The following is a 27937-nucleotide window of genomic DNA, read 5'->3' as shown; positions in this document are numbered from 1 at the left end:
AGCTGTCCACTCCTGGTTTATGTGGTGCTGGGGATCCTATCTAGGACTTCATGCTAAGCAAGAACTCTACCTTCTTAGTTACACCACCAGCCCTTCTTTTAAACAGTTGAAATTCAAGGCTTTTAAAGGTGATGTTTGTTTTGTTTTGTTTTTTCCTAATGACAGCAATACCTGTTGAGTGTGGAAAATGAGGAAAAGCACAAAGAAAAAAAACCAAGCGACCAATACCCTCATCATCCAAATGACCACAGTTGCATTATGGCTTGGCACCCCTCTTTTCTATTAAAGCACACGATTAGACAGTGCTGCTGCTGTGTAGGTTTATTACTATTGTAAGCCTTGTGGCCCTCCCTTTTCGTGTGCTGTATCCTCAATGTTTCCACAGCAGCATTCCAAGTGATGATCTGCACTGTAATTCTGAATCCTGTGAAAGTGGAATATTTCATTTTGTAGGACAATCGCCCGACTACATCTTTAACTGCTTTTCTGTTCAAGAGATCTTAACTATTTTGGGGGTCCCTCTGGCTGTGTAGTGAACTCCTGAAAAGGCCTCTTTTCAGAATAACAGTCTCAAGTGTTCAACAGCAAAACACGCCTAGCAAGTAAGTCCTCCTATGTTGAATAACAGTGTTAGAGGGTAGATGTCGAGGCTCTAAACAACTGTGCTGTCACCTGGCTTAGGTTGCACTTAATCGTAGAGCTCATCATGTCATGTGTACAACAAATTTCACATGATAGGGGCAAGAGTCAGGATTCCTGTGGGGCTGAGGGAACAGGACCAGCTGTCTGTTGCTCACATTGAAAACAAAGGAAATCTATATTCTGCTTAGAGGTCTGTGACCACAGAGATGGGAATTTTCCTCAAGACTTCTGCCCTCCCCGTCTACTCAAGGAACCCTAGGGGCCCAGGGAGTAGAGCCCACCCAGGCCAAAGTTCTTGCTGTGGGAGAAACTCCCAGCAGGCGCTGTGTCTTTGGGCTCCGTGAATGTCTGGGTTTTTTAATTCCCACGGCCTCCTTCCCCTCAGATCTACCTGATTTCTTTGGAGTGCTAAGAGCTGCCAAGTGATATCAGAGAGCCCACCTGTCAGGGGCAAGAGGCAGTAAGCCAGTCTTACTGGTTGAACAGTGTACTTTTGAAATGGCACACTGAAGTCCTAGTCCTTGCACCTCAAAATACAAGTGACTTGGAAATAGAGTCCCTGAGGGTGTGATTGGTTAAGATGACGTCAGGCTGGAGTACAGTGAGCTCCTAATCCAATGTGGTCAGTGTCCCTTTGAAGATAGCCATGTGTATACAGACACACAGGGGAATGCTGGGTGACCAGGAAGACAGAACTGAAGAGGCATGGTGTGGTTCGAATGTGAAATGTCCTCCATAGGCTCATGTGGTTCAACACTTCATCTCCAGTTGGTGACAGTTTTGGAATGTTATGGAACTTTTAGAAGGTGGAGTCTCACTAGAGGACATGTATTACTTGGGAGGAGGGAGGCCTTCAGGATTTATATAGCCCAGTCCTACTTCTTATCTTTTGTCTCCTGACTGCAAATGTGCTCTGACTAGCTACCTCAGGCTTCTGCCTGCCACGCTTTCCCCACCATGATGGACTCTAATTCCTCAAACTGTGAGCCAAAACAAATCCTTCCTCCCTTAAGTCACTTCTTCTCAAGTATCTGGTCCCAGCAACACAAAAAGTAATGGATACACATGGCAAAGGATGCTAACCTTACCACAGCCACCAGCAGGAGGAGGATGCAGGGAAGGGGTCCTTACAGGGTCCAGAGAAAGGCACTCTGCTAGCCAGCTCTGATTTGGACTTCCAGCCTCCAGAACTATGAGACAATATATTTATGTGTGGTGAATCCACCCTGTTGGATACTGTGTTTGAGCAGCCCTGGAAATGTCATATACCTGGTATCTACCAACAGGGTTTGGAATAGGATATCTGTGCCAGGGTTGGAGGTAGGCCATGCCAGGACCCAATATGGCTGACAGGGATGGACTGATTAGAATGCTCAACTGGATTTTCAAAACGCCTGGCCCAGTTTCACAAGGTTACCTTGGGGTTAGGAAGAGATGGCCCTGTCCTGGCCTTTCCCAAAATTAACATACTGAGACACCCCCTACACACACACACACACACACACACACAGACACACACACACAGACACACACACACACACACACACACACAAACATAGCAGGCTAAGAGTTATACTATCTATTCCTACAGGACAACAAAGATTATTGTGAATGACATATTATTGCCAGTGACTCAGGATACAGATACTTAAAGAATTCTTATTTAATCTCCTTAGTGCCCGAGAGTAGAAGGAGCTGGCTCTGATGCAAGTGCAGCATCTCTTTCTAGCTCTCTGCAAATTTCACTGAGGGCAGTGGCTCTCCATACACATTCCTGTTGCATGAGAGACTGGCCCACTGAACACAGCCACATGTTCCTGGAGGTCTAGCGTCTTCATGTGGGGGTCTTCCACCTGGAAGAGAAAGTCTCCACATGAGTTGCAGGTAGGTAACCCAGCTGAGCAGAGGCCTCTGTAAACATGATCTCCTTTTATAATACAAAGCAGTCAGAAGGAAACAGAGCCTCTTCTGCTTACCTGGCACAGAAGATTCTGGGTATGGGGTTGGGATCTCATGGTGTGGTGAAACTTTTGGATCAGAAGACTGTGTGGTGCTCACCCCATATATTCTAAAGTAAGCAAAAACATGAAGTTACTCCTTTTTTAAAAAAATGTATTTATTTGTATTTTATGTGTATGAAGTATTTTGCCTGCATGTATGTTAAGTGCGTCCATGCTGTGTAATGCTCACAGAGTCCAGAAGAGGGCATCTAATCCCCTAGACCTGGAGTTACTGTATAGAACCGTGTTAGCCACCATGTGGGTGCTGGAAACCATACGCAGGTTATATGCAAGGGCAGTGCAGCCAGTGCTCTTAATTACAGAGTCATCTTTCCAGCCCCAAGTTACTCCTTTAAATAAGAAATATAATATGCAGGTCCTGACCAAGCACAATGTGTTTGTTCTAATCCTTACAACTCATCCTAAACATTAGACTCCTCATCCCTATTTAACAGAAAAGTAAACCGAGACATGGGAGCTACCCTGTGCAGTGCTCCAGGGTCCCCTGCCATCTTCCTCCCTCAACATCTTTAGTTTTAGGCTGATGCTAGACAGGTGAACCTGTTGATTGTTGCTTCCAGGCCCTCCCTGCAAACCAGCAAAGACTATCCATGGTGCAGCAGGAGGCGCTATGGGATGTGGGGCAGACCGTGGTTGTCTGCTAGGAGACCCTGCAGAGACAAGTGAGGCTATTCTACACAGCAAACCAGATCCAGAGTCAAGACAAGACAGCTCTAGAGCTTGGATGGCGATGCCGGGGAGTCCCCACCAGCTCTGCTCTGCTCCCTGGATTCCACTGTGGGTGATGCGAGCTACACTTACTCCTCATACGGCTTCAGTCTTGCTCTCTTGGCCTGCTCCACGAGATCCAGGAAATCCTTGTAGCACTTTTTGGCCATGATGGTATATTTTGTGGCACAGCCATATTCAGTGACCCTGGCTCTGGGCACGTAGCCTGCCCAGCCAGGAATAGGGGGCTCGTGGAGCGGTTTCTTTATGCATTTGCATTCTGCAAGGAGACAGCAAGGGTCCTGAGGGTTTCAGAGCTGCACAGTGGGCGATATTCCCAAGCTCCCTGGCACAGCTTAACAGTTAACCCAGGAACCCCGAGGCCTGAACAAATAATAAGAGCAGCAACATGCTTAGTTGATTTGTGTTCCAGTACCTGGGAAGGGACTTTCTCATTCCCAAGCTCCCTGGCACAGCTTAACAGTTAACCCAGGAACCCCGAGGCCTGGGAAGGGACTTTCTCACGGCATCTCGTTTCATTCCCTTGGCAGGCTGACACCACTGTTACCTCTATGTGTACTGCCTCCTCAGCAAGTCCTGAGATACAGCCAGGAAGTATAGGGCCATGACCCCACCCAGCACTCTCTGATCCTAAGGCCTGCTCTTAGCCAGACCCTGCTCCTGTATCAGATGTAGGGAACTGATCAGACATCCCCCAGGGCTGCTTTATACCAGGGAGGGATTCAGAAGAGCCATGTCAGAGTCAGTACCAGAAGCTGCCTTTAGGTCCTGACAGTGACCATGGCTGGGTGACCTTGGATGGTCTGACTCTATCCACTGCCTCCTCTAAGTGTTGCAAGAATCAAATAAGGCCCCTGAGTCCCAGGATCCAAAGCTATAGGGCACCCTAGGGAGCATCTAGTCCATGCTTCTCTGCCATAGATGAACACACTGGAGCCCAGAAATGGGGAGCAGGTTGCTGTAGGGTACACAGCAAGCGCCATACAGATGGACTAATTTCCAAAACTTGGGCAGGGAGTCTGAAGTGTTTAGAATATTTTAAAGCCCAGCAAACATATAAATTATCATATATTCTGGAAAAGTCCCTGAACAATTTAGCAACAGCAAAAGCATCATTTGTGAATGTGTGTGTGCATTATTGTGCATGCATGCATGTATGCATGAGTATGCATGTATGTGCTGTTGTGCATGCATGTACATGTGGAAACCAAGAGATTAATGTTGAGTACCTTCTCGAGTGCTCTTCACTGTATTATACATTTTTGAGAATGTGTCTCTCACTCACTGTGGAGGTTGTCAATTTGGACATACTAATTGGCTAGCAAAGCCCCAGTGAGAGATCAGCCCCAGAGATCTTCTGTCTCTGCCTCTGCTGTGCTAGGATTACAGTCATGTACCACATGCCTAGCTTTTACATGGGTTTCGTGGGATCGAACTCAGGTCCTCATGCTTGTGTGGCACTCTATCAACTAAGCCATTCCCCAGCCCTCTATTACTTTTCCTATAGGCCTTTAGGCCTTCAAATAATCCAGGTCAAAAATCTCATCATATTATCACAGCAGCCTCTGTCATTACTGTTCAGTGTGAAACCTTTTCCCACAACATCTAGAAGAGCTGGATTCAGATCTAGGAGTGATTTCACACCCTGGCTGTCACTTCAGTCATATGACAGCACCTCTGGGAGAGCCTAACATGGGGATGACTGCCTCGCCCTCACAGAACAGCTGTGCCTGCTCAGGGTATGATGGTGTCCAAAGCAGCGAAAACTCCCAAAAATGGCACTCACAGATCTATAAGCTGATGTTTACAGTGCATCGTGACTTGTCTCAGGGCTCCTAGAGGTTCACTAAGTCCCCTCCTGGCTGCTCAGGATGGGGTCCCTTCCCCTAGGCATGCATTTTTCTTGCGTTGGTGTTGTGCTGGATTCAATGCTCTCTCTAGGTGCACCCTGGCCTGCTAGGGTCTGCACTTAGGGCCAGGGTTAAGGGAAGCTGGTTTGGGGGGACCTATACCCAGAGTCCAGGGGTGGTACTTCTGAGCATATTTATGTAGCTCCCGCAGGACCGTGTTCTCAGAACTGACAGGCTTCAGGGTCGGGGCGTTGGCCACCAAGCAGTTCAGTTCCTGCAGCTGGTCTTTGTATTGCTGTGTTCTCTCCTGGAAGGCTTTCACACAGTAGTCCATGTGGTCCTCGCTGGGGGTTCCCTGGCAGCTGAGCCACGGAATGAAGCCTGCAAGAGTGCAGGGAATCACACAGCCTGAGAGAGGCAGCCAGCTAGGGGCTGAGAGCCTGCCTCTCTGTACCCCACCACTGCAGCCTCTACTTGGCTCCCCTCCACTGCCAGCAAGTCTACATTTTTCCAAAGGCCATTAATTCAAGCAGTGCTGTTGTTCCCACCATGACTGGGCCCTCCCAAGGCTGCAAGAAAACGACCTTGGAGCTGGGGAGGGAAGGTCCGCTTCAACAAAAGCAATGACAGTCATACTCTTTGATAGCAAAGCCCCCGATGTCAGGCTGAACAGCATATGGGGAAAGCATTTAATGGGCCCAAATGATAGTCTGAGGAGTAATTGAAATTATTCATCTTTTTAGAGAGAAAGCTTATTTTCCTTGACACTTCCCAAATGCAATCTGGGATCTTTCTTGCCAGACCATAGGGAAATTGCAGGCCTATTAAAAGCAGAGACCTATTACACAAAAAAGTAAATTCATTATCTGCAAGACCCACCCCTAGGACAATTACAAAATAACATGTAATCATTACAATTAGTAAGGGTAAAACACAACTCTTTATTTAAACTGGATGCTGAATCCTAAGTACTATAATATTGTCACAATAAAACCATTTTTTTAAAGGAACAGATGAGGAAAACTGGTTAAGAACTTAGTTTTAAGCTGCAAAGTAAATAAATAAATAGTTCTCAGTCTTGATGACTACTGTTTTTGTCTTCACTCCTCAGGAAAGAAAACTTGGTTTGGTGGTTGAACACAGCTCCAACCTGTGTGCCCTGCAACAAGGCACCTTCAGGAAGACCCTAATGGGCTGACTTTGGCAGCGTTGAAGTCCTACACCCATCATCTATTATAATTTGGATGTTAAATGTGCCCCCACAGGCTCATGTGTTTGAAACCTGGTCCCCACTTGGTGGTGCTGTTTGGGGAACTGGGGAACCTTTAGGAGGTAGGGCCTAAATGAAATAAGTGGGTTGCTAGGAGGAGGGTTTTGAGGTTGATAGCCTAGCATCACTTCTTGCCCTCTCTCTGCTTCTTGGTCCGACAAAGTGTGAGGAGGCCTAGCCACATATTCCCACAGCCGTGCCTTCCCAGACATGATGGTTTGCACCCTCAAAATGGAAGCCAGAATAAACCCTTCCTCCCTTCAATTCCTTTTTATCAGGTACTTGGTCACAGCAACAAGAAACGTTAATACACCATCAAATTTCCCCAAGCCTTGCATAATCAAAATATGTCCTATAATGTCATGGAAACCCGAGGCCCTTTCTGAAGTGGCAACTCTGCCACCAGGTTCTACTTTGATCCATACAGATTTTATGTATGTGTTTATATGCACATTTACACCACTCATAGACCCAGTACTAGCAGTCACCTTACTGGATCTTGCCAAGGACCAGGACACTTAAAGGAGCATATATATGCCGGGTCCTTTAATCATTACAATAACCATAGAGAGGGCTCCATGTGATGGAGTACACTGGGTACCTCAAATGGATATATCCAAGCCCTTAACCCCTGATGCCTGTGAACATGCTACTTCTAGGAAACAGGGTCTTAGAAGATGTAATTAAGGACCTAGAAATGAGATCACTTTAGATTTATGGTGGTTCCCAAAGGCAATGACTGGTGTCTTTATAAGACAGAAAGGAAAGACTGGAGACCCTCAAACTTAGAGACAAGCATCACTTCAAGAATCAGGTGACCATGGAGGAGATCACTGGACTGATGCTACTTGAGCCAGAGCTCCTGGGAGCTACCAGCAGCTGAAAAGAGCAACAGAAGAGCACTGTGATTTTTAGACTTCTAGTCTCAAGGACTGGGAAATATTATGTTTCTACCATTTTAAATTATCTAGCTTATGGTAATTCCTAAGAGCATCTTGGGAAACAAATATCTCCATTTTAGAGTAAGCCCTTGGAACCAGGGATCTGGTTTATAACTGAAGTCCACTCTATCAGCCAGCTTTGAGTATGATGGTGGTGCTACCTCTCAGCCTCAACCCTTGAAAGTCATTCTTTTACACCCAAGGACTCTTGCACATGTGCAGTAAGTTGTTGAGACTGGAACCATTACTTACACAGTAGGGGAGTTACTTACAGTCATGTAGATAGTGGCCAAATATATAATGGTATATACTAAATCTAAGCTTGTTAGAACCCAAAACGTATTCTCTTGTCAAGTAGGACCAGGGTGAGGCTGGGCAACTTTGGAATACTGTCCAAGCATAGCCCCCTTCTGAGAACAGTTAGGTATGAAAATTAAGGGCCCACAGAAACCCACTGGATTTATCAATTATAAGGATTTCCCATAGTTCTCAGTATCTCAGAAGTCTGAGGAAGAGCTTTTAGTAATGGGAAACAGTTGCTTTAGTGTGCCAAGGACAGAGGCAAGGACAGGACCTTAAGTGCTACAACCAGGACAGTCACAGGAAAACCAGGACAGGTGGTCATTCAACCTTTAGATGATGTGAAAAAGAAGGAGAAACTAAGGACAACCCTGTGGGAGACTTGAAGAAGCCCAACTTGAGAAGGACAAAGCTCCAACTTACCTACCGCATGTGTCTATCTTCAATCATTATGTCTAGCCTAATCCACAATTCCACATGCATTAAATGCTTGCTGTGAATTAAATGCTTCCTATGTATCAGGCGACCAGGGTGAGGCTGGGCAACTTTGGAATACTGTCCAAGCATAGCCCCCTTCTGAGAACAGTTAGGTATGAAAATTAAGGGCCCACAGAAACCCACTGGATTTATCAATTATAAGGATTTCCCATAGTTCTCAGTATCTCAGAAGTCTGAGGAAGAGCTTTTAGTAATGGGAAACAGTTGCTTTAGTGTGCCAAGGACAGAGGCAAGGACAGGACCTTAAGTGCTACAACCAGGACAGTCACAGGAAAACCAGGACAGGTGGTCATTCAACCTTTAGATGATGTGAAAAAGAAGGAGAAACTAAGGACAACCCTGTGGGAGACTTGAAGAAGCCCAACCTTTAGATGATGTGAAAAAGAAGGAGAAACTAAGGACAACCCTGTGGGAGACTTGAAGAAGCCCAACTTGAGAAGGACAAAGCTCCAACTTACCTACCGCATGTGTCTATCTTCAATCATTATGTCTAGCCTAATCCACAATTCCACATGCATTAAATGCTTGCTGTGAATTAAATGCTTCCTATGTATCAGGCCATGCCCTGGCAGACTTCACCTAAGTATTTTCAATTATTCAAGCATAGCTATCAGCCTCGTACAGCATTAGGTGCTCTCCATGCGTCTTAAAAGCTGGAGTGCTTACACTGGCCCAGTTAGCCACGGACACAGACAGTGGGCCAAGACAGGGACAGAGACCTTAGTGTGTTCTGAGCACTGCCACTTACCACTGTATCCTGGTGTGATGGGTAGCTTTCTCATGAAGGTCTTGGAAGACTCCATGATTTCACTCTGTTAATGAAGGGAAGGGGGAATGAAATGGTTTCATCTAATACCAGCTATATAAAAAGCAAGACCCTTTCCCTCACCAGGGATCACCGGTGGTCTCCTCCAGTGGACCAGAGTGTGCATCTGAAGTCTGTGGCCCTTCTATGTCTTTTCTGCCAAGCCAGCTCATCTCTTTATAGTGATGCCTTTGTGGCCAGGAGCAGGGGCCTGAAGGGAGAGGAGAGCTGAGAATAGGAGTCGACCATCAGCAACTAGAGGTGTTAAAGCAGATCAGCACTACCACGCCAAGAGCAGTGGGAGCTGAATCACATCCAGACCCACCTAACCCCTGCCATCCTGTACCTGATGCCAGAGAGATGGGGCTGGTCTTAGAATCTGACAGACCTGGCTGAGAACCTAGATTCAACACACACTGACCATCTGCTGATTAAGAGTTGTTCTGTTTTCCATGTGGTAAGAACTAAACTCTCTCAATAGCTCTGTGACATAAATACTGCAGTACTATTATACCCATTTCCAGATAGGATTAAAAAGACAACAGACACTTATAGAATACCAGCTATGGGGCATGGCTGAAGGGAACTATCTTCTTAAGTGCTACAGTATTCCCAAGGGTCAGCATGTACTGGGGTCCCCAATAGACGAGAAAAACAAGGCATGGAGATTACTTTGGTGCAGGGCTCTGGAGTGAAAGGGGTATGAACAGATGTCTGCTAAATTCTCCGGGGTGGGGGTAGGGGTGGAGGTGGGAGGGGTATATTCTCCACCCCCTTTCCGCCTAGCCCCTGCTCTCACCTGGGCAGGCCTGAGCACCACCTGGCCTCCGCCCTGGCCTCCTGGCTTCCAGCCCTCTCTGGCCTTTGTGAGCTCACTCACAAAGCTAGGTCTGGGCAGATGCGGAATCCATCCGGGATCTTTGGAACCAGCCCTGCCCCCTACGCGAGAACCAGGGTGGGGGTGGGGAGGTGGACAACACCGGAACTGCAACTGGGTCTCAGAGTCCAAGCTCCTGGAAGACGATAAGCCCAGTGAACTTGGCAGTTAATCTAGCGGTGGGTTCTGCCCTGCACGTGCAAAGTCCACGTTTGCCCCATAAATCTTTGTCTTCAGAGCTGTTGCCTATACCTTGAGTACCTCATCTCCACCAGTGGAGGCGGGGCGCTTGGGTCACAGCTGCTGTTCTGCGGTGTGGACACAGCCTGAGCGCTGTTCGCTGTGCGCAGCCGTGCCACAGACCCGCCCCAGAAGAGGTGCAAGGTGGTATCCAAACCCCACCAAAGTCAAGGCCCTGTGAGGGGCAGGAGGCAGTTAGGGAGAGAAAGGTGCCATGTTCCATGTTGACTTCCAAACATAGGCAATCTCTTTAGCCCAATACCATCCCCCGACCCTGCCCCTTCATTCTCCCCCCTGAAAGCTGTTTTGTTGGTTGGTTGGTATGTTTGTTGTTTTGGGTTTTTAGTTTGTTTTCCCTAGGGCCCCAGGCCAAGTTAAAGTTTACCAAAGTGAAGGTGTGCCTGGGGAAGTGGTCATATTTTGTATCAGTGTGTGTATGTATCTGTGTATGTGTGTCTGTGTCTCGTGAGCACGTATTTTGAGACCGGATCTCCCTGCAGTCCCAAGATGGTGTGGAACTCTCTATATAAACCAAGCTGGCCTCAATCTCACAGATGTCTGCCTGCCTCTCCCTCCTGAGTGCTGGGATAAAGGCTTGTGCCACCACCCCTGGCTCTATCATTTTACAGGAGGAAAAGGAGCCTGAGCTTTTATTTCATTGGACTGAAAGGCACTGAAATGCCCCTGTGTGAACCAAATGGGTCATACAGTAGGCCTACAGCTCACCTGTCCTGCTGCCTTACAGAGAAGGAAACACCCACCTGGCAGCCTTACGGTTCTTTCCATTGCTCAGGTGATGTTTGGTTAATGAATTCCCGGGCTAACCTGCTTCTACTCTCCTTGAGACTGAACTTTAGATCAAAGCAGGTGGAGCTGACCACCATTTACACTCCCTACCCCCTAGACTCCTGGAACCACACCTTAAGCCATCCAGACCCTTCTAGCCAACTCAGAATGTGCCCAGGGGTAGAGCCTAGAAGAAAGCCAGGGATCTAGACAGCCAGCTTCAGGAGGGCAGGCACTGTCCCAGGCCCTCTACATTTTTAATGACTGATTTGGATGACATGAGTCATCACTTGACCCTGCCTATCTACTGTCTGTCTAAACCACTTTCTTCCCACTTGGAGGGAAACAGGACTCGGTGTCTATGGAGCCTTGGTTAGCAAAGCTTACCTCACCTGGGACAGGACCTTAGGAGAGGGAGGAAGTCAGCAATGATCCCTCTATAATTTCACCTACAAACCCAAAATGTGAAAAGAAAATATAACCTGGGCCACATGAAATTCAGTTTTACTTTATTAGAATCTGTGAAGACAAGAGAGTTTGCAGATACAATCCTGCCTAGTTGTGAATTGCTGCAAAATTCTGTGGTTTGGATCTATCTTACAGTGCTCAAGACTCCTGATGGCTGAGATCTTAGAATATTGTTCCACATTTCAAGCAGATGAGCGGTGTTAGAGACATTATGGCCAACAACTTTTACACTAGCCATCCATGTAAGCCAGTCCCCTGCATACATATGCAGCTTAATCATGGCCATTACATCGCTACAATGAGAAATTCGATCTTCATCTAATAATGCATTTTGACTCCTGTTTATATTGGTGCATGCGATTCCTTGCTACCCTGGCAATTGACCAGACCTGGACTCTAAAAGCTAAACTTGGTCTAAATAACATTCTAAGAGTGGGGCAGGCTGTCATCTGGACTCAGTCATCACTCTGCACAACTCTCCTGTGGCAGTGGCTCTTTCCTACTGTATGCCTGTGCCTGTCACTCAGCATTTATGAACCCCTGCTCTGTACAGATAAGGTGATTAGGAATCTAGATAATATATGCAAAGAACAAATAACTGGTCAAGACCATAGACCTAGAAACGTCCCAAGATTAGGAAATGTGTTCCAAGTGACATATCCAGTGTTGTTACTCAAGATTATTTCAGTGGAAGGTAGGGATAGACTCAAGGGGGGCTTTGTTTAAGGAGTTTGACTACTGGGGCTGTATCTCTGGGGCCAGAAGAAAGTCCAGTAAAATTATCACCCCTTCTCTACAGTTTGCTAATATGGCAGACTTCTATTAGCTCATTTAAGTGAAATAGGAGGCACAGAGCTATCCTAAGTGTGAGGTGAGAAGCGCTTTACCTTAGCAAGGAAAAGAAGGGCTTGACTTTATTGCTCCCACTTACACTCAACCCACAGAAAAGAAAACATTGGTTTATGTACCATTTGGTTCCTTCCTTTGACCCTGAATTACTGAAAACACCATACATAGTGCACCATGCTTTGTCCTCAGAGTGACTGCTTTACCCCGCAATGGGAGGCTAACAATCCTGCCGGATGCCAAGCATTTTGGTAGGCTTTTTTTTACAGTCATGTTGCTTACAAAACCAGACGATCAGCTCTCCAAGTCTGGACAGGAGAATTGATTTACATAGAACCTATGCATTTTTGCGAAGCGTGTGCATGTGGAAGGGTCTGATGAAGCTGTTGATCCGGGTGGTCCATGTGATCAGAAGAGTACTCTGACCCAAGGCACCTCTGTCTATTGCTCAGTCTTGCGTACACTGTCCTCTGCTGCTTGGTATTGGCACAAGTCAGTGATCAGTGAGAGCAATTAAGAAATGAAGCAGCTTATGGGCAGCAAAATCAACCAAAATTAAGAGCATTTTCCTTTTCAAATAAGAGAAGCACACTGTAGAAATAAAGATTCTGTACAAGATTCTAATCATGTATATACATAAAATTATGTTCATTATAACAAAATTGAAAGTCTTTGTAGACCATGGCTGACCACACCAAAGAGAGAGCCATGGCATCATGCTTCTGAAACAGAGAAGGCAAGAGAGCCCTAGCAAACACACCTTGACACCTGGATACGATTTCCTGCAACTCACTTTGGGGCTTGAATTCTCTCGTTCTATGGTTTGATAGCAGTTCACATTCTAGCAGGGAATTCTGCAGCAGGCAGTGTGAAAAAGAAGAGTTCAGTTGGAATTGGAAATGCTATTTAAAATCTGCATATTGGCTAATGATAATGGGTTTGTGGATCCAATTTGCATTTGCTGTCCCTTTCCTCATTCTCCATTCATCCATTCATCCATTCATTCATTCATTATACACGCCTCCAGTGATCTGAGATCAGAATGAATCCCAGCAGGTGGGAAAGGCAGCTTTGAACAGATCAGATGGACTGAGTCAGGTTCTTGATTCTTTATCCTCAGTTGGCTCCTGAATGTTGGGGGGAGACTGGCTTTGTACAGAGGAAAGGAGAGAACACAGAACCACTGGCTGGCTCCGCGGGCAGCTCCATTCCTGGGGTTCCTTCTGTGCCATCTTTTCCCTCCCCTGGTCCTTCCTGTGAGGGTTAAAATGCACCCCCCGTGGAGGGGGGCAGGTAGATTTCCAAGTCCACTCACCAAGAGGGCAAGGTATACTTGTCCCCAAGGGAACTCTGACTGGAAGGCTAGAGGCTACAGGCTATAGACACAGCTTCAGGGACAAACCTAAAACTAGAAATTCTCCCATTCCAGCTGATCCCTAATCATACGGGGGTATATGCTAAAATGCAGATCCTGGCCCTCCTCCTCAAGTCAGCTCCAGATAAAAGGGATTGGATCCAGGAACCTGCTCCTGACAAGCACCCAGGCAATTCTGAGGCATGTGAGCCACAGTCCTGCTTTAGAAGAAGTTGGCTTCACTGGCCAAGTCTAGATTTACACACTATTTTTAGGCAAACTGGAAAAGCTTGAGATTTTGACGAAACATTTCATGGACTAGACAAAGCCTCCTTTCATTGAAATCATTGTATTCCTATCAAGATTGGGACAGAACAGCTCAAATTCTTAGGGGAATGAAGAGGCACAGGAAGAAGGGTTGAAATTTGCATGGTTCTCAAGGCAAGGGCCTACTCTGCACTTTTGGGTGACATAACAAGGCAAATGGCAAGTTCATTTTTGCAAACTAAATTCTTACCAAGATGGCCTAGAATTACTTAAGAACTCTGAAGTTGGGATTCATTGTTCTGGGAGTTGTGGTCCCGCTTGCTATAGTTTAAGTACCCCCCCTCCCAGTCAACTGTGGTGCAAAAATACAGTACAGTAAGATACTGTGAGAGACCACATTCATATAATCTTATCAAAGTATGTTTTTATAATTGTTCTATTTCATTTAGCTATTGTTTCTAATCTCTTACTAATTTATTAAACTGATCATTATCATAGGTATGTAAGTGTAGGAAAAAAAACACTAGTATATATAAGGTTTGGTATCATGTATGGTTTGGCATCCACTGGGGACCTCAAAACTGCATCCCTTGTAGATAAAAGGGGACTGCTGTAATTTGGAATAAGTAACTCTTTAGTGTCCTTTTCCATCAAAGAAAGCTTTACCTGCTGGATAACTGAGGTACCAACCCTCTTATTCCCCAAAATCCTAAGGTTAGCCAAGCTGCCATATTCTTTACTGAACCTTCTTGGCATTTAAATTAGATGAGAAGCTAAAAGAGTGCCCAATGTAGGCAGTCTTCTCCCACCAGCTAAAATTGCTCCAAGTTCCCACTGAGTCACCACTTTGAGTCCCATGATGAATGGAAGAAATTAGCTGCAGATGGCTGGCATTTCATATTGACTGCCATCCAAAACAGTTTTAAAAGACCTCAAATGAAGATTCTCTCCTAGCTAAAAGATCTCCCTTCAGATCTTAAAAGATGGCAGTCAGGCATCCTAAGTCCTACCTTACAGGGACCTCTTCAAAGCAAGCTGCTGAAATGAACCGGTTCCCTCGGCAAGAGCTGTTTTCCCACTCTGGTACCTGTATAAGCTAGCTACTCTTCTAGGCTCCTTGAATTCCCTATTCTCAGACCTTAATATTAATTTCTGAGTTTTTTGACTCCAGTGTGCCCTCAAAAAAAAAAAAAAGTCTTTAGTTACTTCTCACCCTGGTTGTTTTCATCTTTCTTTTTGAAATTCAGGTGAGCAATGGCAAGGGTCAAGGTCAGGGATAAAATGGTAAGTAGAACAGTCATGGTTGAGGTCAGCTAATGCAGATGAGTTGAGTCCCAGGGGGCAGGTGGCAGGGAAGGACGGTTAGTAATTTAAGAAGTCGATCCCCACTTTGACGCTCTTTGAGGTGGCTATGTCAATGGCTGTGGCCTTGATCTCAGTGTCCCCAAACTGCATGAGGGTCTGGATTTCCCTGCGGGCAGGCACCGCTGTGCCGCTGGTCCCCGTGAGATCCAAGCGGAGCGTGCCACACTTCTTCACCCCTGGGTCGGTGATAAAACTGACACTGTCATGCTCAGAGCTGTAGATGTTGATAACGATGATGAGCTGGGAGGGCTTGGCTGGAGTATAGCTGCGCTTGACCAGCTCCCCCAGGGCCACGGACTGGTCGGCAGAGATGAACTTGTCGAAGACATCAGTGCACCAGCGTGTGCCATCCTTTACCAGCAGCTTCTCAGGTGGGTGCTTGCCCTCCACAAAGCGGTTCAGCACACCCACCCCGTAGGTGAGCGGGGACCGGCGTACCTTGATGACTGCAGGGTCCAGGCCAAAGAGGACAGCACCCTTGAGGATGGTGAGGCCCACGTCCTGGGGGATGATGATCCGGCACTTGTCACCAAAGGCAGCCTGCACTGCCTGCTGCAGGAGAGGTGCCTCTGCAAAGCCCCCCACCAGGAAGAGGAACTTGACTGTGGATACCTCAGGCTTCTGAAACAGGTCCCCTGAAAGGGAAGAGGAAGGAAGATCAGGTCACTAAAAGCAAGCAAGCAAGTAGTACTGGGCTGCCTGAGCCTATGGGAGTCTGCTAAACTGTGAGCATCGGCTGAAGGCTGGCTTGGCGTGGACTCATTGGACTGAATTTTTGTGGAGCTGGTGGTTTGAAGGAAAGGAGTTTACACATCGTACGCTTAGGAATAAAGGCCAGAGCTGCTGCCAAGTAGAAGCCCAATTTATCAGAAGTGGTAATGTTTGTCATTAGAATTCCTTCCTCATAAGAATATTAGCTCTCTGAATCTATGGTTCTGGTAAGCCCACACTGTTATCTTTCACAAAAGTAGGTGAGGGATACATAAAGGATGTGTTGAAATCCTGAAAAAAAGTCCCTGTTAGGATGACAACATGGACAGACTGTCTTCTTGTTGGAAACCTTCTTTTGGTTCATACAACAGTTCCTTCTCCCCTAGCAGGGTAACGATTCCTAAATTTTCTTGATACTTCAAACAAGACACAGTCCCTAGGGCCTGTCACTCTGGGGTAAAATGGCTTCAGAGATTCCCGATCTCTGACCTTTGCCAAAGTGAAGTCCAGGTAAGGACAAGTTCTTGTAGTACCAGAGAGGCAGAATACGGAGCCTATGAGCAGCAACCTCCCTCAGATGTGCCTGCCCAAGCCTTGCCCACTCCTGTGGGCTCCAGCCTGTAGCTCTCAGACCTAGATCCACTACCAACTGGGCTGTATGAATACTGCTCTTTGCTCTGTCCCAGCAAGTGGCCAAGACCTGGCTGATACTCACGGAGGTGCTCAATGATGCTGTCTATGGTTGGCTTAAAGAGGGCGTTCATGGCATCTGGACTCATCCTCAGCATCCCCTGGGAGGACCACTTCACAAAATCCACACTGGAAATAGCATCAAGAGGGACAAGCAGTAAGTTGAGGGCACAACACCCAGGTTTATCCACACATATATGTTCTGGAAAACATTTATCACATCATGGGCTAAAGGAGTTCACAAAGTCAAAAGCATCCTTGGAAATCCCCTAAACTGCCAAGACTTGGACTCTCAGAAGTTCAAGAACTAAGACATAACCTCATCTGTTTCTTTTTACTGCTGCCAAACGTCCCCTGGGAAAATGAAGGCTAAAGTCCAGTGAGGAGACAAAGACACCCAGGACGTCTGCTTTTGGAGGACCACACTGTTACCAATGATGGTTGAATGCAAGCATGCTAAAGGCCCAGAGGATATGTGTGCTGTACTGCTGTAAATGCTGTAGAACTGCTCAGGGGCATCCCTCCAGCCCTCCAGCCCCCTGCAGCATCATAGAGATAACCCTAATCTTCTAGGGTCTCTAGCTAAGACACAGCATGCCCAGAAGCAGCAGTGGAACAGAAAGAGCACCGAATAGGGACCTGGGGAGGCTGGGCTTCTGTGTGGCCCCATCACTTAGCAGTTGTGAACTCTGGCCATGTTGGCCTCCATCTTCCCTGAGCTCGGTCTTCTCAGCTGGGAGCCAAGGATAACAGGTCTCACCTTAACTTCCCTCCCAGGAGAGGTTGTGCAGATTGAGTTAGGTGTCGTATGTGAAAACACTTAAAAGTTTTAGGCACTAAACCAATGAGGCCAGGAACTATCAGTTATCCAAACCCACAGGAGAGATCCCATCTGCTTTGAGGGTCAGGGATCATGCAAATGGTGCTTCAGTCTCTGAGGCAAAGCACACACTGCTGCTTCCCAGCAACTTATTTGGATGCTGCCAGGCTTTCTCAGCCAGGACATCCTTCCATGGTACAGAACAAAGGGCAATGTGGTAGGCGATGGGATGACCCAATGGCTAGCTGTAGCAAGTTTCCTCATTGGGAGGGTTGGCAGACTCCAGGAATTGGACATTTAGGAAGCCAGAGGGCTGGTGTTCTATGCAATGAACAAGTGGGGCAGAGAGAACATCAGCCCAGTAAGACAGCCTGCTATGGCCCTCTGCAGAGGGAAAAAACAAACAAATCATAATCAAATCTATTTTGTTTCCTACTAAAAGGAACCAAGTCAGGTGTGGTAGTACATGGCTTTAGTCCAAGCACTCAAGAGGCAAAGGCAGGCAGATCTCTGTGAGTTCAAGGCCAGTGTGGTCTACATACTGAGTTCTAGGTCAGCTGGGGCTACAGGGAGACCCTGTCTCAAAAAGACAAAAGACCAAAGAAGGAAAAAAAGAGAGCAGAAGGTGTCAAAGACTCTTGCTGTGTCAGAGACTCAGAGCCAAGTGAAGGAGGCTCCTGCAGTCCAACATGAAACGAATGAGCATCAATAAGGTCAGAATTACTATGGTTTAAAACATATTAAACATGCTTAAATCCATGTTTCCTACAAAATGAAACTCATTACTACTTTGGAGACTGCTAGGATCGGAGGGAAAAATAAATAGAAAAGGAGTGATGTAAGCTAATAACCATGGAGCTACCCCAGGGAAGTGTGGACCTAGGTAGTGATCATCAGTGGCTGCTGACATCACAAGAGACATGCAGACCTCGCATGTATCCTGATGTGAGGTATTAAACCTCATAGCTTCTGTGACTCTCTGCATAAGATTAGCATAGAAAATGGGCCTCTCAATATCCTGTCATGGAGGAAGACGGGACTCATGAGACCCAAGCCTTCCCTGAGGACTGATAGGCAGCTAATGGTTGCTGAGAGTGATAAGACGTTTTTCATAGTCATAGTGTAGTCATTGGTGAGGTTCCCATGCTCCTGCAAATAACCCCTCACCCATGTTCCTGTAGGCAGGCCACCCTAATGAAACTGGGTCACATACACGCATAGCATGAAAGTAGAAGACGGACTAGCTGGGAAGAGGAAGGGGATCTGAATGGGAAGAGGACATGAGAGGGAATACCAAGGGGTGACTGTGATCAAAATATACTAATGTGTGTGGAAATGTCATAATGAAACCTGTTGTGTACAATTATTATATGATAATAAAAAACATAAAAAAATACTGCCACCCATTAAGATTTGCCAAAAAAATCAAACTTGAATTTGATTACGGCGGGAAGTCAATCTGTCTGTTTGCAAGAGCCCAGCAGGGGACAGAAGAACAGATCATGGAACCCACAGGCATGCTGTGAGCAAAACGGAGACAGGGAGACTGGGGGTGGTCATCCAGGCTGCCATCTATTACACTGTGATAGGCAAGTTATCCTGAATGTAGTGACCATTTCACTCTGGATATGGATATAAAAAATTATTTTTAAGACAGGATCTTGTTGGGGCTGGAGAGATGGCTCAGGAGTTAGGAGCACTGGCTGTTCTTACAGAGGACTTAGGTTCAGTTCCCACCACCTACACGGCAGCTAACAGCTGCCCTTAACTCTAGTTCCAAGAAATCTGACGCCCTCTTCTGGCCTCTACGGGAAGGAGACACAAACACAGTGCACTTACATATGTGTAGGCAAAACAATGTACATACTGTACTTATATACATGTAGGCAAAACACTCACATGAAAATAAAATCTTTAAAAAGGTAAAAAGACAGGGTCTTGCTATATAGCCCAAGCTACCCTTGAACTCAAGACACCCTTGTCTCAGCTTCCCTTTTGCTGAATTAGAGGCATGTATCATCACACATGGCTCAAATAATCAGAAACTCATGATTATTTTCTATCTATTTTAAAGTTCAGCATTAATTTGTCTTCCAGATGTATTCATTTTGCAGCAAAGTGAACTGAAAACACAAGGGATTCAGAGAAGCAGGAAACTAATTCCCATGGGATTTACTCTATAAACATCTATTCAAATGAACAAAGCTCTCTTCTAGACACTATCATAGCAGTGGCCCAAACAAAACCAACCTGTTTTCACAAAGCTATTGTTTTTGAGTAAATATAGCAGCTGTCACATAGATCACACTTGCTATGACTCAGGTATCGTGCTAAGCACCTATCAGACATGAATTCATTTCATCTGCACACTAATACTTTGAGGTAAGTAGAATTATTACCCCCATTTTCCATACTAAAAATAAACTGAGGCATACATAAATTGAGTCACTTGAAGTGTGTAGGATTAGAACTCACAGTCCACACCAGCTTCCTCCCTCCCATCCACAGTCTACCCCCAGCCTGACTCACTTGCTCTTCCTCAAGGCATGCTCCACACTGTGCCCTCGGAACTTCTTGTAGTAATCGATGAAGGAGAAGGGCAGAGTGATATTCAGAGGGTTTGTTCTGTCTGGTGCGGCAGCTCTTTTGCGAGACTCAAATGCAATCATTAAGTCTACCCAGGCTGCTGGGCGTTTGATCTTGAACTGTTCAATAAAATCCTCTCCAAATATTTTACAAAGTAGTTTTTCAAATTCATAATCTACTCCCAGAGATCCATAGGGTCCACCTGAGTAGAGAACAAAACTGTATGTTAAAAACCATCAGACTGAAACCAAATTCTGATAAGCAGGCCTTCCCTGTGTTCTTTGCAGCATGAAGACACATAGACTCGGACCCACTTATGGTTAAACGTTTCCACTCAAACCTCAACACTCCATTCTTATTCCATGGGGAATCATGTATCAACAGTTTAGATCAATTATATTTTAAAGAAGATCAATACACCTAAGTAACTGCAAGCATCACACTATACCCACCCAGGAAACCCAAAGGCAGGGTCTAGAAAAATCAGCGGGCTTCCATTAGGCCTTGTGTGGTCTGCTCATCATTATCCCACCAGGCCTCTGTTCTCCGTCACTCATATCCCTTGCTTTGGTGAGCTTGGTCTCAGTGTAGGTGCCCTAAGACCTAGAATGCTGGTCTTAGATCTCAGTCAGAGGTGACATCTCTTGCAGAACTTTCAGAAAAAGAGTCCCTTGGCCAATTTGATGCCTGAACTCAAGTGCTGGTGGTTTGTGTTTGAAAGGACCTTTAAATGCATTTTGCTTCCCAATTGCACATAGACAAGAGGGCCCTCTACCACCCACAGCCCATATACACTGAGAGAAATTGGAAATGAGTGAATTGGAAATGGCTGAGGGTTGTGAAGGCTTGCTAGCCAGGCAGTGGCTCACCTGTTGCTTTATACAGTTCCTTAAGGTGTCCCTCTGGTAACCGTATCTGATGGACTGTCAGGTCTACAGTGCCTCCGCCACTGTCTACAACCACATATTTGTCACCTGGTATAAAAGACAACAATCTTCTGGATGGAACATGTATCTGCTCCACCATGAACAAGCTGGTGTGCAATCGCTTATACCCACCTATGTACCACCAACACCCTCCCCTCATTAACACAGCGGTTTTGCTAGTTATTAGCAGCATAGCAAGTCATTCATAGTTGAAGAGATGCAATCATGCTTGTCCATGGGCAGGCAGACATGAATGATGAGCCCAGGTGAGTGAAACTTGAAGACCAAAGTAACTGTGTCACACAGTGTTGTATCCCTGCTGCTGATGCCCATGACCTCCTGTTCATGGAAGCACAAGACTTCCTCCAGGACTGGGGAGCTCCAATGCCTGCCTTCCTTGGGAAGAGTCCATCTAGATGGTTCTCTAGCATTCAAAATGGAGGCCCCCAAAGGGCTCTCCCTGAGGGAGTGGCTTTTAAAGCCCACTGCTACTGAACATTTTCCCAAAGTGCAAAAGGAATAAACGAGCAAATGCATTTTTTGGCAGCAATGAAATAAAATTAAGAATTGAGCAAGGGCAAAAGACATTGAAAAACGCTACCTTCCTCCAACTCCGACCAGATTTCTCCTATGACATTCTCCACCAAAAAGGTCCGACTCTGCCGGTTCCGCCGCACATGTTCTTTAGCTAGTGGCAGACAGAAAGAAAACAGCGATGAGTAAGAAAGCATGGAAAAGCGATAGTCATCTGCAGTCAGTGGAGTCAACAGCACGACCAGGTTTAGGGATGGAACATTTCCTGACACTCGATCAAAAGGATTAAAAAACACAGCATTAAAAACCACAGAGTCAGCTCTTCTGAGAGAAAGTGGGTCTTCCACCAGCCCTGGTCTTTGGCCTGTGCCCAGCTGGAAAGCCCACCCGATGAGATTCTTGCCTCTGGTAACATTCTTTGTGGGACTGGGTTAATAAAAATGGGCCAGATTCCCAGCTTTGCTGCCCCAGGGAGGAGGCTCTATGCCAAGCAGTTAAACAGTTTCACATCAACGAACTTTGGAATGCTGGGTATGTTTTCCTAATCTGGATCTCTGGGATGGATAAATGGATTGAGAACCATTTCCTGATGCTATTGAAGACAATGTGATCTTTGGCCACAAGGTGGCGCATTGGCCACAAGGTAGCATCGGAACGTGGCAAAGTCCAACACTGCCATGGCTCAGAGGCCCTGAACAGCATGGGCCTGTCTTCTGTCCCGACCTGTGGCTTTCTTGAACTGCTGAATGGCTGGGACATCTGTGGGGCAGAGAGGGCACAAGCTACTGCCCTACATTCAGAGGAGGAAACCCAGTTCGGTTCTTATAGTTCCCAGGATTCTTGGTTGGCAGCCTAAAATGAATCCTCAGGCCAGAGACCCTCACAACTTTGAGGTACAATACTTTGCAAGCTTGAAGAAGCAGAGGAATGGGACAGTTAGGGCCAAGAAAGGTATGCAAAAGAGTACTTGGAAACAGCAGACCATAGCCAAGGTGGGTGTTTGGACCAATTGCCTAAACCCTTTGGATCTCAGTTTCTTTATTCATAAAATGAGGATCTGGCTAGTTGATCTAAGTTCCAAATGGGCAGAGAAGGGACTGCTTCCTGTGTACCTGGAGTGACAGCCTGTGCACAGTAGGCGATAACAAGGCAGAATACCTACTATGAGTCCTGGTGTTCAACGAATGACAGCTGCTATGAGTGATTTATTAAAGCAGACCTATCTATCCAGCATCTCACCGTCCCTGTCACTGTGCCTCGGTTGTTTAAGTCCCCAAACTGGCTACTGCCTTTGAAATGTCCTGCAAATCCCTAGTTGCTGGTTATCCAGCCAAGCACCCTGGACCCTCTAGCTTCTTTCTACAAAGAACAGTGTTTGCAAAACAACTTCTCTGGGGATTTGACAGGCAAACCCCCAGCCAGCACCAAGTTCTTCAGAGCTTGGGTTAGAGTGGTCAGGGAGGCACCCCAGGAGGGCTCCCCAAACTGGGGCTTCACTTCTGTTTCTCCCACTGGCTCCGGATGTACTGTGTTGGAGTAGAGGTACAGTTTAGTTTGCCTAACATGCACAGGGCCGAGTTCAATCCTGAGCACAGCATAACCAAAACAAGAAATGAGCTATGCTGCAGACCTTGCAGTAGGGATCTGGTTTTCTCAAACTATCTAGATGGCCACTCATAAAAACCATGTGAATGGCATTTATAAACAGCACCTGAGTGAGACAGTCAGCCTATGTTCCTGAGATGGACAGAACTCATTCCCAATTCTCAAAGAATTATCTCAATTTTCAAGCAGATTAAGCCCAAGATTAGACACAAATGTATCTTTTATTGATCCCATGAAATCCTTCAGGAGTGAAATAATGCCTGCAGGGCTAAGGGTCCACCAGCTCCACAAACCCCACAAGCTTGTCAGATGTCCTGAAAAGAGCTCCCCCGGGGTCCCTTCAGCACCCTCTCCTCTGGGAGAGTTGTTCCAATTGTAATACAAAGCTGACAGCAGACACACAAACACACACACACACACACACACACACACACACACATACACACACACACCCCTCACTCACTACCCCTTCAAGGCATAGTGGCCAACAATTGGAGGATTCCAAAACAAAAAGGAAAGGCCCTTGTGAGCACACACAGACAGCAACAAATTCTACAAGCCACAGGACAGACATGGGCACACAGCAGTATGGAGATGTGACAGATTTAAAGGAAAGGTGACTAGAACTGAACTGAGCTCCTGAAGAAGGTCTTGTTCAAAATCAGATTCCCCTGAAGCCTGAGGGCTATACTTATCCAGTGTGTAACAGATCCTGATATTTACTAATTTCTGTTTATGAAGTAAAAATTAGCATGTAAGACACAAACTTAGCCTTTTTTTCCCAATGACACTGTGTGTGTATAACACTGTTTGAAATTTGATTTTTTTTTTTTGAGACAGAGTCTCCCTGCAATCCCAGCTGGCCTAGAACTCACTGCGTAGACCAGGCTGGCCTCCATCGCACAGAGATCCACCTGCCTCTGCCTCCTAGTGCTGGATTAAAGTCATGTACCCTATTTGAAATGTTAATGTGTATGAGTTCTTTGGCAGTAAGACCAGCTCTGGTATCCTGTGGATACCAGAGTCTATTAAAAGGGATAAGGTCTAACTCAGCTCTCAGGCTTAAAGAGAAGCCTCTTTCCATTCATTCTGGGTAAATCAGATCTAAGGTATAAACACATAGGCCCCTGGCAAACTGAGATTACCATTGCCTGGTAGCTGATGTTTATAGACAGCCAACTATAGGGATTAAAATGAAAAAGGGACAGTTATCCACATGAAGAAGGAGGAGGAAAGGTCAGAAGAAAGCCCCAGTATTCCCAGGGTGGGAATGTGCATCTACTCAAGGTGTGCCTGGACCAGGTCCCGGGGAGGGCAGACTCAGGCTTTTGGTGTGAGGACCAAGGAAAAGGTGGACCAAAGTTTGGTCAAGGCAATCCTCACTGGTGTTCCTCCTCCTCCTCCTGGACCTGAGACCTTCCAGGGCAGCTTGGAGGTGCCCACAGGTAGCAGGTGCATTTCTGCCTACCATATCCTCACAGAGCTCAGAGATGTGAAGCATAGCACTGCCCACCCCCCAACACACACAATATTCCCATTAACATCTATTCTCATGGGGATGCTTTGACCCTAACCACACCAGTCTAAAAACCTTGAAGCCCTGGATAGACCCTCAGAGCCTGGACAGAGGGCAAATAATTCTAGCGACTAAGACTGTGACCAACCTTTCTGCAGGTAACTATTAAAGAGGAAAACTCCTCAAAATGCTCAAGCTGGGCCTAGCTAAGCAAGTGCTCCTTCCCACAGCTAAGTGCACATCTCTCAGATCAGGACAAGTCAGCCCATTTGGTATGTACTAGAGATTGTGCTAAAGCACATAATGAGCTCATCACACACAAAGCAGCCTAGTGAGTAAGTCAGCTGTAAGTCAACAGTCTTAATGGAGGAATTAATAATGAGCAAATTGGATTAGACTAAGACCAAGTTAATAAGCGAAAAAGATTCAGATTGTAGTAAAATATAAGGATAAGAACTGTGCTCAGGGCACCCTCAGGTTCTCGGGGAGATACCCCTCAGAGGGTGATGAGTCAGGGTAACTAATGCTTAGTTTATGGGGTGGCCTGAAGAGCCAGGTAGGAAGACCCAGCAAAGAGGGGCTTAAGACTTGATTCCCCTGGAGTAGCCTGATCCTTTACAGCACAAGATGCCTTTAGTATCATCCAGGTTGAGTAATGTCTAGGAGTGGGGAGGGAAGAGTGGAGGGAGGGAGAGAGAGAGCAGAGGTACCCTGTGCAAACCCCGCTCCTACTGTGTCACTGGCGCTGTACCCATTGACCGCCGCCTTGCTGCTGAGCTCGATCATTTGGTGTAGCCGCAGCTTCCGGCAGTAGATGGAGGCAGCCTCGGGCTCCAGGGCAATAATGAGCTGCTCCGAGTTCTCAGGGGAGGCCAGGCCCGCCTGGAAGACAGAGACAAATGTTGGGACTTAGGGCTCACACTTGGAGTGTGGTTGACACCCCCAAGGTTTGTTCAGGGAGACATTCCCTCCAAAGGCCTCTGCAGAGCTTAACACTGGAAATGACTGTACACTAAGCTCCTAGACATCTCAGCATAAGCGAAGCACCCTTGGGAAACGCAAGGTGCTCTAGCGATGGGGTCTCTTGCCCTTGGGGCTTACTCTGGTCAGAACTGAAAAGCACCATGGAAGGGGCAGGGGGAGAATGAACTGTGAGTAAAGATGAGGTTCAACACACAAGTAGGGGGCAACAGAGTTGCAGTTGTCACCAAATTTTGAAAACCACCACAGGTAGAAGGCAGACGGATCCATTCCTGTGACAATGGACCACACCATCTGACCGAGGCTGAATAGATCCCACTCTTGGTGAACCACAGTGAGGCAAATGTATGACTTCCCTCCTGATGTCACCAGAGCACTGGGAGGGCTCCTGCCACTTGCCTACCAGTGTGACATATGAGCAGTGGCTCCCAGGAGGAATCCTCCTTCATGTTCTACAGCCAGGGCACACAGTCAGCTGACAGTTTTACCCAAAGCCTTTATTCTTCATAGCTTGCCATATACTAATTCTTCCTTTGGCGACAGCATCTCACGTATCCCAATAGTCAAAGATGATTTTGAGTAATGTCTAGGGATCCTCCTACCTCTACTTCCTGAGTGCTACACTGGGATTTCAAGTGTGTGAAACCAAGTCTTGTTTATGTGGTGCTAGAAATTGAAGTCAAGGTTTTGTGCATGCTACATAAGCATTCTACAAACTGAGCTGTATCCCAGCTCCTACATATTCTTCATATTATCACAGTTTGATCCCTGAGTTCCTGTCTTGATCCCCTATCTGCCTTTGTTGACAAAAGGCAGAAATGCTTCTGTTTCATGACATGTGGCTAGTCCCAGTCATGACCCCTCCAGTCCCTGGAGGTCCCAAAAGAGTGTGCTCAGAAAAGTGAGACTTGGCCTGTAACCAGGTCCTTGGCTATTTCCTAGGGCTCCAGGCTGAAGCAGGAGGTCTCACTGCAGGGGCTGTGGTTGGTGCACAGGGTTTCCTTGGCCACCAGCAGCATGAATCATTCCCACCACCACGGTGCTGCTTTGTTGCTGCTTCCCAGAAAAGCTGGGGAGCTGTCTGCATGGCACACCCACTTGGAGAAAACTCCCCACCTCCATCTCCACTCTATACCATTGGTTTAGTGGACAGAAGGTCCCCTAATGACCACATATGCACAGATAACCTCTCAGCAAGAAGAGCAACTGAGAGGAACTTAGGTGTTCCATTGGCAAGGGGGGCAGGGGGGATGGGGAACAACTCAGGTTAGAATACTGGAAATCTTCAGAGCCTTTTGTCTATCTACTGCACTCCATGTAGAAAGATGCCAAGGCCCAGAAAGAGGGTGACTAACTGTCCTAGTTTGCCTGGGACAGAAGGATCTCCTGAAAAAGGTGACTTGCAGTGCTAAACACAGTGCAGTCTTGCTCCTAAGTATCTAACATTAGCACAGATGAAAACTTGAGTTCTGCAAGCCAAGTTCTTTAAATTATTCCACCTGTCCTGCCTGGAGTGCCTTGCAGCTATAGGGATGATGAGGCCTGTACCTGACCCTTTGACAAAACTCCTTCCTCCACAGGTTTCAGGACACCATCTCTTGACCCATTGGGTGGGAAGAGTATAAGATACACTGCCCAAGTTCTTTATGGCAACCACCATCCCCAAATCATCAATTAACCCCTAAATTATAGATACTAGCAACAGGCAGAAGGAAAACCTTCACTTTGCAAACTATAAGCCCCTCAAGGAGCAGAATCCCTCTAGGAAGCCTGGCTTTATAAAACCACACCCATGCCCTGAACCAGTCACAAGGTACCCTATTGCTTAGTACCCTCAGCTACAGCCAAACCACACGGCAACAGTGGTGCTCTTTAACCTGGTCCATGGGACAAATACACTGGCCTGTCCTTAAGTGGCTCAGGCACGAAGGACCTTCTACTACTCCCAGTTCAAGCAATTACAAGTCCCTCTATTCTAGTTTCACCTTCTCCCCAGGTCAGACCATATGTCCTCAGCACAAAGACAGCTGAAAGTTCAAAGTCCCAGTGAAATAGGACGGTCAAACATCTGACAGGCCAGGTGACTCTAAGAGCCTGAGTCCTGGGGTTTCTGGAAGAAGAACAAAGGACAAAGCATGGCAGAGCAGAGGCCCCTTCTAAAAGACAGCTCCTGTGCTGCAATCCAGGCCTGGGTTTGTAGCATCAAGAACTGGAAGAACAGCTCAAAAGAAGGTACCTCCTATCTGGCATTGTTGCTTGTTATGTAGACTTTAGCTATGCATATGGACTCTTAAGAAATTATATTCTTT

General features: G+C 46.6%; 2 protein-coding genes across 5 annotated transcripts in view; both read right to left on the bottom strand.

The window, feature by feature from the left end:
* Window positions 1–2327: 2327 nt before the first annotated feature.
* CUNH10orf82 (chromosome unknown C10orf82 homolog) lies at window positions 2328–9901 on the bottom strand. Of its 2 annotated transcripts, XM_029560708.1 has the most exons (6): window positions 9856–9901; window positions 9000–9063; window positions 5405–5623; window positions 3465–3651; window positions 2619–2710; window positions 2328–2495 (listed from the first exon to the last, which is right to left on the bottom strand). In XM_029560708.1, exons 2-6 carry the CDS (start codon window positions 9052–9054, stop codon window positions 2368–2370), a joined length of 681 nt encoding a protein of 226 aa, XP_029416568.1. In that variant the 5' UTR covers window positions 9055–9063; window positions 9856–9901; the 3' UTR covers window positions 2328–2367. The 2 variants fall into 2 exon arrangements, with proteins under 2 accessions (XP_029416568.1, XP_029416569.1); XM_029560709.1 differs by lacking the exons at window positions 2328–2495; window positions 2619–2710 and having other exon boundaries at window positions 3461–3651.
* Window positions 9902–11447: 1546 nt separating this feature from the next.
* The window catches only part of Hspa12a (heat shock protein family A (Hsp70) member 12A), a 79012-nt gene continuing 62522 nt past the window's right edge, over window positions 11448–27937 (bottom strand). For 2 of the 3 annotated variants that reach the window (XM_008827332.3, XM_029560765.1), the window contains exons 7-12: window positions 25358–25529; window positions 21594–21680; window positions 20936–21040; window positions 20010–20268; window positions 16686–16789; window positions 15114–15894 (exon numbers count right to left, since the gene is read on the bottom strand). In XM_008827332.3, coding sequence (XP_008825554.1) covers window positions 15257–15894; window positions 16686–16789; window positions 20010–20268; window positions 20936–21040; window positions 21594–21680; window positions 25358–25529 — 1365 coding nt within the window. In that variant the 3' untranslated portion in view covers window positions 15114–15256. Of the gene's footprint in view, window positions 15895–16685; window positions 16790–20009; window positions 20269–20935; window positions 21041–21593; window positions 21681–25357; window positions 25530–27937 lie in introns of all 3 variants that reach the window. The other variant, XM_029560764.1, reaches the window with a different exon arrangement.

This window comes from Nannospalax galili, unplaced genomic scaffold (genome assembly GCF_000622305.1).
Source record: "Nannospalax galili isolate Female #2095 unplaced genomic scaffold, S.galili_v1.0 scaffold31, whole genome shotgun sequence".
NCBI lineage: Eukaryota > Metazoa > Chordata > Mammalia > Rodentia > Spalacidae > Nannospalax > Nannospalax galili.
This window is presented reverse-complemented; position numbering and strand designations above follow the sequence as displayed.